At 47.8% G+C, this 11,730-nt stretch overlaps 1 protein-coding gene across 1 annotated transcript; it reads right to left on the bottom strand.

Moving 5' to 3' along the window:
- Positions 1–4,601: 4,601 nt before the first annotated feature.
- Positions 4,602–8,787, bottom strand: LOC134201693 (uncharacterized). The gene is made up of 3 exons (XM_062676935.1): positions 8,202–8,787; positions 6,631–8,130; positions 4,602–4,705 (listed from the first exon to the last, which is right to left on the bottom strand). Exons 1-3 carry the CDS (start codon positions 8,785–8,787, stop codon positions 4,602–4,604), a joined length of 2,190 nt encoding a protein of 729 aa, XP_062532919.1.
- Positions 8,788–11,730: the final 2,943 nt, after the last annotated feature.

The raw sequence follows: 11,730 nt of genomic DNA, 5'->3' as shown, positions 1-11,730 counted from the left end.
GCTTCCCCTCTGAAATAGCACCGCAGTACTTTTCGCTGGGTTGATGTTTATGCGCCATTTTCAGAACCACTGTCCTAGGGCTAGGGCTGCGCTCTGAAGCTTCTTCGCGATTAGGGACTTGTTTCTACTGGAATAGTAAACAGTCGTGTCGTCGGCGAATAAAGCTAAATGGGTCGGCGGCGACCGGGGAATATCGTTAACGAATAAGCTAAATAGGAGGGGTGAGAGGACAGAGCCTTGCGGGACTCCAGCTGTGAGAGGTCGTGGGGAGGAGCGGGTTCCCTCGACTCGATATCGAAAAGAGCGGTTCGACAAGAAGTCCCGTATGATGAGCACGAGACTATCCGGCACACCCATGTTGAATAGTTTGAAAATTAAACCGTTGTGCCAGACTTTGTCGAACGCTTTTGCGACGTCGAAGAAGAGAGCTCCCGTGTATAACGGTTTTGGTCGATTAAGCCCCACAAGACTGTGCTCCGTGAGGCGGTGCACCTGTTGTACGCATGAGTGATTTGTACGGAATCCGAATTGTTCATCGATGAGAATGCCCTTGGATGAGACGAAGTCTCTGAGGCCTTTGTAGAGCAGACGCTCATACAGTTTGCCTAGAGACATGAGGAGGCTAATCGGGCGGTAGCTCGTCGGATGATTTTTTGGTTTACCGGGTTTATGTATGCCGATAACGTCCGCTTCTTTCCACACCGCGGGAAAGATACAGTTCGCCATAGCGGCATTGAAAATAGATGCCAACATCACGATGAGTTGGACGGGTAGAAGTTTAATAACGCGGTTAGATATACCGTCGGAACCGGGAGCCTTGCGAGGACGTAGGTCTTTGATCAAGTCTTTAACTTCCATCGGGGTGACGGGTGGTAACGCATCCGAGTGTGGCAAGGAGGCTCTGCGTTCTACCTCACTGTCTACTAATTCTACATGAACAGGGTACACGGATTGAGTGCTGGGCGTGCACTGGGTTTGCAATGTATCGGCCAGCAGCTCTGCTTTTTCGTCATCATCGAACGCCGCGAGTCGGCTTGAGGGGCCTACGAGGGGGGGGCATAGTTACTACCGTATCCGATTTGAGAGTACGAGCTAAGCGGTAGTAAGACCTTTGTGAGGGCGCGAGTCCTTCTAAGAAATCAGACCATCTGGCATCTCGGACTTCGGCGATGCGAGACTTTACGTCGCGTTGTAGGGCACGCATTCGAATACGATTTTCCGCGGTAGGATACCTGTCGTAGGCGCGTATTGAGGCGTTCTCAGCTCTTAGGAGCTCCCTAATATCGTCGGACAATTTGAAGTGGCGAAGGAAGTCCTCCGCTACAACTTGTTTCGATGACCTATCTAATGTCGAGGTGATGTGTGACGTTAAGATGTCTATGGCTTCAGCGGTATCCTGAGGAGACGGGGTAGAGTCCGGGCTAAACGGGAACGATGGTGGATCAGATTCAGCCAGGCTGATGCCCAGCGTGTGCCAATCCACCACAGTCCTCGTGACGGGAACGGAATCGGGAGCGCGACCGAGCTTCATAACGACGGGACGGTGGTCTGAATCTAACTCTGAAACTACTTCGATCGAGTGTAAGCGCAGAGTTACGTTTTTTAATAACGCTATGTCGAGTATATCCGGGCGATGCGCGATATTTAGCGGGTAGTGAGTCGGGGTTAGCGGAGCGACGATATCGAAGGCGAGATCATCAACTAACGCGTCAAGCCGCCGGCTATTCGGGGTTGTGGTGTGTGAGTTCCACCTGATGTGTTTACAATTTAGGTCGCCCGCCAGAATGACAGAGCTTCCCATGCCGAGCAGCGCCTCGATATCACTGCTTAGAACGATCTTATCCGGTGGAAGATAAACGGACGCGATAACGATCGGCGCGTGTCCCGTCAGTGAGATTCGGCACACTGATGCTTCGATATTAGCGAGCGCGGGAGGATCGAGCGGGACGCAATGCAGGGCTCTTCTATAGTAAAAGACGGTACCACCACCACGAGCAGAGAGCCTGTCGTTCCTGACCATGTTATAGTTCGCGATTTTAGGGTCACGGCGCGCGGGCTTAAGTAGGGTCTCCTGCACTAAAAATATATCAATTTGATGGTCACGCAAAAAGTCAGAAACCTGATCATGTTGATTTGCGAGACCGTAAGCGTTAAAAAATCCTATCGTTACGGATAGGGGCTTTATTCTACTAATGTACGCCATTGATTACCGGCGGAGTGAGGGGAGGACGTACGTATTTAACGACGCGTATACGTCAGCGTATTCCTGCACAACGGCGATGAAATGTTGTGCAGTGGAGGCGGCGCGAATGGCGTCACCCAAGGTGTTAACACGCTCAAAGTTGATCGACTGAAAAAAGTCGATCGCTAGAGCGAGATTATCAGACGCGGTCGGAGTGCTGGTCGCGGGGGAGGAATGAATCGCGGGGGAGCGACGAATCGCGGAGGAGGGAGTTGTAGCCGTGTTCGTGTACGGCAGCGGTTTCGCCCAGGCTGAGACACTAGGCACCGGCGCCGGAACGAACGCTGGCTTAGCCTGCGACACAGAGGGTGCCGAGGCTTTGATGTCTGGGCCGGAAGCTCGGAGGCGGTTTTGGCGGGCGACGCGGCGATTTATTTTAGGGGCTCGGGGGCATCCGCGGTAATTTGCGGGGTGACCCTGTGTTCGACACAGGACGCAGCTAGGCGGTTCCGTCGCGGTTTTTTGATCGCGAGTGCATAGGGCCGTGGCGTGATCGCCTAAGCACTTGACGCATCGGGGGCGCGCGTGACAGTTACGGGAAGAATGCCCGTATAATTGGCAGTTATGGCACTGGCTAGGTGTGCCTTTCTTGTGTGGGGTTTCGACTGCGATTCCGGAAAGGCTACAGACCGTTCGGATGTTGAATATTTGCTTACCCTCGGGGGTAGGCTGGAGGGCGACGAGAACCATATTATATGGCTCCCTTCCGCGGCCTGTGTGCATGCGGTGTACGGAGTTAACCGGTAGGCCTTGTTCGAGAAGGTCGGCCTTGACGAGCTCGGCATCCAACTCTTTAGGGATGCCACGTATAACGGCACGGAGTTCGCGCTCCTCCTGGAGCGTATACGTGTGGAAACTTATACGCTCCTTACGGAGGTAAGAAGAGAGGGCCCTATGGTCGTCGGGTGTTCGAACCTTAATTTGAATGCCGTTCGCGAGGTTACGGGCATTCATGAAATTGATATTTTTGGCCTTAAGGGCCAGGGAAACTCGTTCCCAAGCTGCCTTCTCTTGAAGGATTACCGGGGGAGGGATCTGGGTTTTATTTTGTGCCACCGGACGCGGCGACGGAGTGGCACGGGCTGGAGGCGCAACGGGAGTCTGAGGGCGGGGGCGCGACGCGTTCGCGGCTTTGCTAATTTTAGCGGCCGCGGGAGCTCGAGACTCCGCGGCACGCTTCTTACCCTTTTGCACCAGGGTGAATCCATCCGTCGATGAGGCGGGGGCGAGGTCGACCTCCATCTCTGAGTCAGAGTCGGAGGACGAGGAGGCGGGCGCAGGTGACCTACGAGTAGGTGTTTTGGAGGGCGCGACGGAGGCCGCGGATGATCGCGCTGCTGGAACGATGACCACGGCGGACGACGCAGCAGTTTTACTCGCCAGTATAGGCGACGCGGGAACGGCAGGCACGACGGAGGCTGCGGTACTCGATGCAGAAGCTATGCACGCAAGTACAGGCGACGCAGGAGCAGCGAGCTCGGCGGAGTCCACGAGAGGGCTCGCGGTGTGATCGGCCTTGAAGGCCTGAAACTCGGAAGTGAGCTTTGGGTAGCGAAGCCGGAGAAATTCCGCAAATACAGCGTCCATGATGGCTACGTGCCCAGGTGGGGCTACCCTGGGTCTTAGAAAACACTCGCCTTGCGGCGAGGCCCCAACTTCTCGGAACTGAGCGGTTCTATTTAACACAGGTGGCGATGCGGCGCGATTACTACAGGACAAAGAAAAAACACAATAAAACAGAAATAACGAAAAGAAACAAAACAATTAAACACTTCCAAGAAAACAGTTTGTCGGCAGATGTACCACGAACACAGAAATAACAAAAGGAAACAAAACAAATAAAAACTTCCAGGAAAAACACTTGGTCGGCAGATGTACCACGAACACAGGCCGCGCGAACAATGGCCGGGCTAACAAAAGCCGGGCGAACAAAGGCCGGGCGATCGAGTGGTCGATGAGCACGTCCGCGCGTGACGGGTGCCTCTATCGGAATGATGAAATATCTCTGTCTCACTCTTTTTACATGATTCGATAGCAGCGTCGTATTTCCTCGCATCGTCTGCGTCTAATGTACCAAAGAAAAACTTTAAAATTTCGCCTCCAAATTCTAGAGAGCGTTTGACCTTGTGCATTGGTCGATAATCAATAATGTGCGATAACGATTTTAATTTATTAAAATTAGATTGAATTAGGACCTCAGTGGGACTAGATATGTCATTACACAAACTTAAATCTTGTGACTGAATTTTATTACAAAGGTTAAGAGTATCTTGTAGTAGATTTTGTATTTTATTAAGATAAGGTTCCAGAGAGATGAGGTCAATGTGCGTGACGACTTTCCAATAGTCGTTATAAAAACTTATATGTGTCGTAGGTTCAAAATAAATTCCGGGACTATGCGCGATAGGGATAATATTCGATTCGGCGCGACTGTGGCGTAAAGAGCCATGACAGCATAAGATTCTGAAAATAAACACATAGAATAAATTTAGACGTAGAAGTTGGTATGATATTTAATTTGTTTACGACCTACTTGTAGGGTCACGTTATGTATAATGTGAACTTTAGTAATTTTGTAAGGGCCTTTCCATATGGGCGATAGAGCTTTTCTCAATTTATGATGGTGTTTTAAATATACCATATCACCAGCTTTATACAAAATTTCGCGAGAATTAGTATCATAGTATTGCTTAGACCTTTCTTTACTGTTAATAATATTTTGTATCGCTTTTTCGCGACTAAAACGCATTCTGTATTGTAATGCGCGAATACATTCATTATAGGTTGTGTTACTGGTGCTTTCATATAAAGAACTTGGAATGAACGGTTTGTAACCGAATAATAACTCGTGTGGAGTATAATTAGTAGTGCAATGGGGAGTAGTATTATAGGCTAATATTGCAGTAAATAAATAGCAATGCCAATCGTTTTGATTTTCATTGACGAAAGACTTTAAATATTCTTTTAAAGTAGCGTGTGAGCGCTCTAGAGCTCCGTTTGTTTGAGGATAATACGGAGTTGCAAATAAAGCTTTTACTTTTAAGATTTCAGTTAGTTGTTTAAATAATTCTGACCTAAAGCAAGTACCTAGGTCAGTTTTAACGGTTTTTGGAAAACCGAACAAAGACATGAAATGTACGATATTACGAGCTATCTCCTCACTAGTAAAAAAACCATAGGGTAAGCACTCGTGAATTTGGTTAAATCATCTTGTAAAGTTAGAATGAACTTGAAATTTTGAAAACCTGAGTCGGGCAAAGGGCCTACGACATCTAAGGCTAACCGCTCAAACGGTTTAGTAGATGTAGACGTGATCTCCATCGGAGCTTTATTTGATTTACGTAGAGGTTTGTTAATTTGACAAAGTTTGCAGCTTTTTACATATTGTTCAATATCAGAACGCATACCTTTCCAATATTACATAGCTTTAATGCGCTTATACATGCGTTGTGATCCTGGGTGACCAGCGATAGGTGAATCGTGGTTTTCCTTTAAAATTTTAGGGACTTCTATTGGAGTCGGATAAATTAATTTATTTTTATAAATATGTATTTTGATATTAGTATTATGGAAAACGTAGGAAATTATATTATAGACTTTCGTGTAATTTGATTTAGAGAATGGGTCTTAAAAATCTGGTAATGCTAAATCTGTGATATTTTCACACTCTATTAACATATTTCTTAGTTTAATTAATAAATTATAAATATCTCTAAAAGGAGTCTCTTCGTAATGATGAACTTTAGTGTATAAGAAGTAGAAAGTTTTATTTTTATTTTTAATACTTTTAATTGTAAGAAGTTCGCGTTCGGAATTTAGTAACTCTTCAGTATTTTCGAGTTAGTTTAAGATATCCTCGCAGTGAGGTATAGAACAATCAAAATCTAATGAAACTGGGCAAGCGATTGTATTAAACTTAGATAAATGTAGACTTTCAGTACATTCTTCGATAACGGTGTCTGATGTTGGAAGTTTGTTTATAAATTGAAGTTTAAAATATTTTTCATAACTAAGATTGTTCAAATAATTTATATTTATAGCGTTGATAGGACAACGAGATAAAGCATCGGCGTTAGAGTTAAGATGACCTTGCTTGTAAACTATTTCATAGTCATACTCTTCGAGTTTAAGACGCCAGCGAATAAGCCTACTACCGGGGTCTTTTACATTAAATAACCACACAAGAGGTCTGTGATCTGTTACGATTTTAAATTTGTTGCCGTATAAGTATGGCCTAAAAGTTTTAACAGCAAATAAGATGGCTAAAAGCTCTTTCTCAGTGGTGGAATAGTTGCCTTCGGCTTTGTTTAAAGTGCGTGATGCATACGCGATTGGTTTATCCTTGCCTATTTGGCCTTGGGATAAAATTGCGCCTATGGCGTAATTACTTGCATCTGTAGTAACATTAAAAGGTTCTGAAAAATTTGGATATTGAAGTAGAGGGGCAGTAACTAGTTTTTCTTTTAAGAATTCGAATGCGTGTTGCTGTTCCTTTGTCGCCCTTGTCTTATTCACGCCCGACAAAAGGCTCTTACACACTTTTGTCAAACGTTCACAAAACACGTCGCATGCAGCCTGTTTGACGACCGCCACGTCAATACCTAAATTTTGCGACATGCCCAGGTACCGGTATGTTTCTCCCTCGGAGAGTGCCCGAAGGTTTATCCCATCGGATACAGGTAAACGATCCGATGAGACTATGCTCCCTCTCTCTACATGGAGAACCGCACACTTGTCGACTCCCAGCCTCATCCTAATGCGACTACTGAAATCACAAGTGATGTCAAGCAGTCGCCTGAGGCCTGCAGCATGAGGAGCGTACAACTTGAGGTCATCCATGTAGAACAAGTGGGACACCTTCGAGCCCCCCCTTCGGAACTGAAAGCCTGTCCTCGAAGCCTCCCGTAATGAACTGGGGGAATTCAGGGCCAGGCAAAACCACAATGGAATCAGACAATCACCCTGAAATATACCCCGATTCACCTTTATTCGGTCTTCTACAGCCGACAGCCGCACACCGGATAGACTAAGCATTGTACTCCATTGCCCCATACAGGCACCGAGGAAGTCTCGAACTGTATCGTCTATCTTATACAGCTCGAGGACCCTCTTCAGCCATGTATGGGGGACCGAGCCAAATGCCTTTTTATAATCTATCCAGGCGGCAGAGAAATTTCGTCGGTTGCGTTTGACCTGCTGGCCAGCTACCGCGTCGATCAAGAGGAGTTCCTTAGTACCGCGGCTACCACGCCTACACCCGTTCTGGGCACCAGACAGTACTCGACAGCTGTCTATGTGGTGTGAGATCTTAGTTTCCAGAACGGATGTCAGTGTCTTATAGGTGGTAGGAAGACACGTTATTGGCCGGTACTGTGCCGGATCCGCGATACTTTCCGATTTTGGAATGAGGTGAGTGATCCCAGTAGTGAGGAAGGCGGGGAGCACTTTTGTATCTAGGGCTTCCTGGAACTGTCTGGCGAGGGTTTCGTGACAAGCCCGGAAACTTTTTAGCCAGTAAAGCTGCAGTCCGTCGCAGCCTGGAGACTTCCAGTGTGAAGAACTACAGACTGCAGCCTTAATATCACCTTTGCTAATAGTAACCGGGCTCATCGGTGGTATGCCCGCACACGAGTCCTCAATGACCTGCATCCAGGAGCCCTCCACATGCTCCACAGGTCTTGACCACAAGTTGCGCCAGAACGTGACCATCTCCTGTCCAGCTGGACGTTCGGTGACGGCGCTAACATTGGCCTGTTCTAGGGACCTGTAGAACTTCCTCTGATCACTCACGAAGAGGCGATTCTGGCGATACCTTTGAACTCGTTCCGAGTACCGCCGGATGCGCTTGCTCCAAGCAGCCACCTTCTGCTTCAGGAGGTCTATGCGATCTGCCAGATGTTGTGCATTTGGCACTGCAGGGCCGCCTAAGCCACACCCCGCAAACGCAATTCTGACAAACCGCAAGACTCTCGCCTCGTGTTGCCCGTCCTGAAGCTAATCAGTTTGCCGATAAGGACTCTAGCGTCACTGATACGACGTTCAATTCTGCGCTTCCAAGCAGGCTCGGCATCTCTCACACGCTGAGCGTCGGCAGCTGTCACCTGCCGATTTGGTTGGAGCTTGGCGCCGATATACCGACATACTGCCATTGCGGCGCCAAACAGGATTGAATTCGTATCAGTGAGGCTGCTGCTGTTCTCCAAATATGGAAGCAGCATCTCGTTAACGGCCTCAACGACATTCCGACTATGGTGACTCTGAGCTATTCTGGGGATCCGGGGTCTCGCGTCGAGAGGCATCTCACGCACTTCCAGAATCGCCTCTTCAAGAATCCTCCTGATCTGCTCGTTGTCCTGGGAAGCTATTCCGTCCGCCCCTCCGTCAGCAGCCAATGGTTGATAACCAGTGTCTACCGCACCGCCGACATTTAAGTCCTGCATAGATGCGATAGACACACGTCCTTCAGCTGGTGCAAGAGAGGAGGCCGGAACAGCCTCGAGTCGTAGTTGTTCGAGTTCGTTTGCGCTGAAGATGTTAGAGCGCATTATGAAACGAACTCGGTCGGCTAGGTTCTGGTCTGTGATGTGTGTCAGCGATGGCTCAAGCGCTTGAAAATTACGAAGCAGTCTTGCTCGACGCCCTGTGCCGCCTGTTTCTCCCCCCACAGCCCCAAAGTGGGCGCGCATGACATTAGAATTTTGTTCACGGGTCCATCGCATGCGCCGCCCTCCACCGAGTGCGGGTGTCTGTTGCGGAGTCCTTGTGGACTCTGCAGGCACCAAGCCTCCCGGTGGTGATGATGATGGGGGTTCGACCCGCTGAAGTGGTCTTAACGAGTCAGATCTTTGGTTTGTTTTAAAGGTTTTACTCATCGTTGGGCTTTTATGTGGGGTCTGACAGTCGCTGCAGACAGAGCCCCATATCTGCAGAAGGCTAGAATACAGTGGAGGGTCGCCAGTTACTCCAAGGGGACCGTTCACGACCTAGACTTAGCGCCCTAGGCCATGCAGCCGCTCGGCACGGTGCCTTACACCTTCGGCTAGCGCTGGTTGCTTGCGCGGATGGAACAACCATCTCATATTGATTGTTTCACCCGCGGGCGATGGGGTCACCACTTCCCTTCCTTATTATTATTATTAATATATATATGTCGTAGGCGGGGCGCCAGGGATGGCTGAGCGGTAATTTCGTCATCACTCGTATTCGATTGAACTCAGTTTAGTCAATAAAACTTTTCAATGATAATTATTGAAACTCAACACACACAACTTTCACAATGACAGGATAAACCGACAGTTTCGTTGCACATACCGACAGACCGACTGACTGACTGACTGACTGTCAGAGATTCACTGACTGAGACGGACGGAATGACTGTCTGACACGGAATGCCACGACTCTGTCCACGTACCGCCATTTTATAACTGTGGCGTTACGGAGTCTACCCTTCATTTTGTGATATTTATCAAAACAACATTTCATCATTTAAAATAATAATCAAAACCACCGTCTTAATATTACTAAAAGTCGTCAACCACGACACGGCCATTCTGTCACTTTGACGTTTTTGACGATACACAAACGTCAAAGTGACGTGTACAGAGCTAGATTGGAGAGGGCAAATATAATTAGGACAAGCCCTATAAATACGGCCGTACTATCTAGCGCTTATTCATTCGTGTCCGAGCCGTCGTACAGTACGGATCTATCTGCAACGTTGTTACGCTTCTCGTGAAATATACGCCACGCACAAAGTTCTCGTGAAGTTTTGTTTCAGAAGCCCAAACATGAGTTATCGTCGAGAGCTTAATGACCGTGACGTCAGCAATGGGGACGTCACACTTTTTTAAAAACATTCCTTCAGTGTTTCTCCTCCGACATCAGAAGTGGGATCAGGACTCTACTCTCACTGGCGTGACGTGTTTGAACATGTTCGAAGTACAGCGGAAAAACATGATGCAGATCAGAATACTAGTAACGGTATCCAAGATCATGTGTCAGAAATTCATCTGGAGCAGACAGATGCCGATCCATGTGCTTGGTGCGCTACGGTTGATATGTACCTCGATGAACGTCTACTGGATGGTGCATAGCTCATTGTAGTCTTCAGTGGAGCCCTGAAAGGCGATGCCTTATCATGTTGTCGAGGATTTTACAAGTAAGTGTCACATTTGCGACTTATTTCTCGCTCGTTATGCAAAATTCTTGCTGCGACGCTTATCAATTTAAGCAATGGTAAGCCACAAAAGCGTGAATGCAGCATACGCAAGTCGTGTAATAACGTCTGCTACCTCGATGGAAGATCTGAGCCACGAAGAAACTTTATCACATGGCATTTACTAACGGAAATACGACACGTAACAAGCTGTTGCAAGAAATTAAGGCAAGTGCAAGTCTCAAGTGAAACTTCGATCGCAATAATGGATCTGTCATGACGACAAGCAAGCAAACAAGAAAGCAAGCAAGTTTTCGTGGGGAAGAAAATTTACACATTTGAAGTCGTCGTGACCTGTAAGATAAGACGTCCGGTGCGTTCGTGTCTGACGATGCGATGGTGTTCGGGTCCCGCTGGCGGATGCAGGTTTTTCCGGTGAAGTGCGTGCTTGTGCGTGCTTGACAAGTGTTCGCGGTTGGCTTCCGCAGTGTGGGAGTAACATCGTAGAGTAGAGGTGGAACCCGCAAAATTGTAGTTTGCGTGGTGGCTGGTGGTAAGATGTCTTGTGAGTCTGCACAGGTAGCCGGAGGTGAGACTTCCGCGGTCGCGGCCCACCCAGTCCGCAAGAACCGGGCAGATCGCCTCGACGGTACGGAAGCCGGCCGACGGTTCCGCCAAACGACGAGACCACAGCTCCAGCACGGACTGCTGAGATTGGAGCCCCCGCGCTTGAAGTGTTAGAATGAAGTGTTAGTCAAATTAAACCACCCGCACAGTTTTTAAAAACACTTTCAGTTTTATTGTCTTATAATATTATATTAAGAACAAACACATAGAAGGGGAAGAGGAAACAAATAAACAGACTTCAACTATAAGCTAAAATTAAGCAAGACTATGCGCAAGCACCGCGAAGCGGGTTAGCGGGTAAAATCATACGAGTATCCGACGGCAAGACAGTTTACGGACTGCTGGTGAAGTGCGCGCGGGGGCCACCCGTAGCGCTTGCGCACGGTGCGTCATTGCTGACTATATACAAAGAAGGCTCGACGAGGGATCAGCAGAACACATTTTCTTTAACTGCCCTAGAAGACCTTCCCTCTACGAAGTTCTACCGGACATTATCCCCAGACCGACGAATTTCAAACCTTTGTTGAGCCTTGTACATACAACTTTTATAAATATTTTATGTGAATATGTTCACCAGAATAACATTAGACTATAAGTTGTTTGTCCTTAATAATCTTCTAACAATCTGTTCTGTAACATATATACATATATGTATGTGTATGTATATATACATGTATATGTAGTGAAACACACGCCAGTTGGTTTC

Source organism: Bombyx mori, chromosome W, assembly GCF_030269925.1.
Source record: "Bombyx mori chromosome W, ASM3026992v2".
Lineage (NCBI taxonomy): Eukaryota > Metazoa > Arthropoda > Insecta > Lepidoptera > Bombycidae > Bombyx > Bombyx mori.
Note: the sequence above shows the minus strand (reverse complement) of the source record. Positions and strands in the feature narration are given on the sequence as shown.

Bases quoted from the DNA above. Each gene is read 5' to 3' on its own strand.
- LOC134201693 (XM_062676935.1), bottom strand. From the start codon at position 8,787: ATGCGCTCTAACATCTTCAGCGCAAACGAACTCGAACAACTACGACTC. The intron at 8,131-8,201 runs GTTTGTCAGAAT...AACATCTGGCAG, and splicing joins CACGAGGCGAGAGTCTTGCG to ATCGCATAGACCTCCTGAAG. The intron at 4,706-6,630 runs GTAATTACGCCA...GTTTATTTTCAG, and splicing joins TAATGTTACTACAGATGCAA to AATCTTATGCTGTCATGGCT.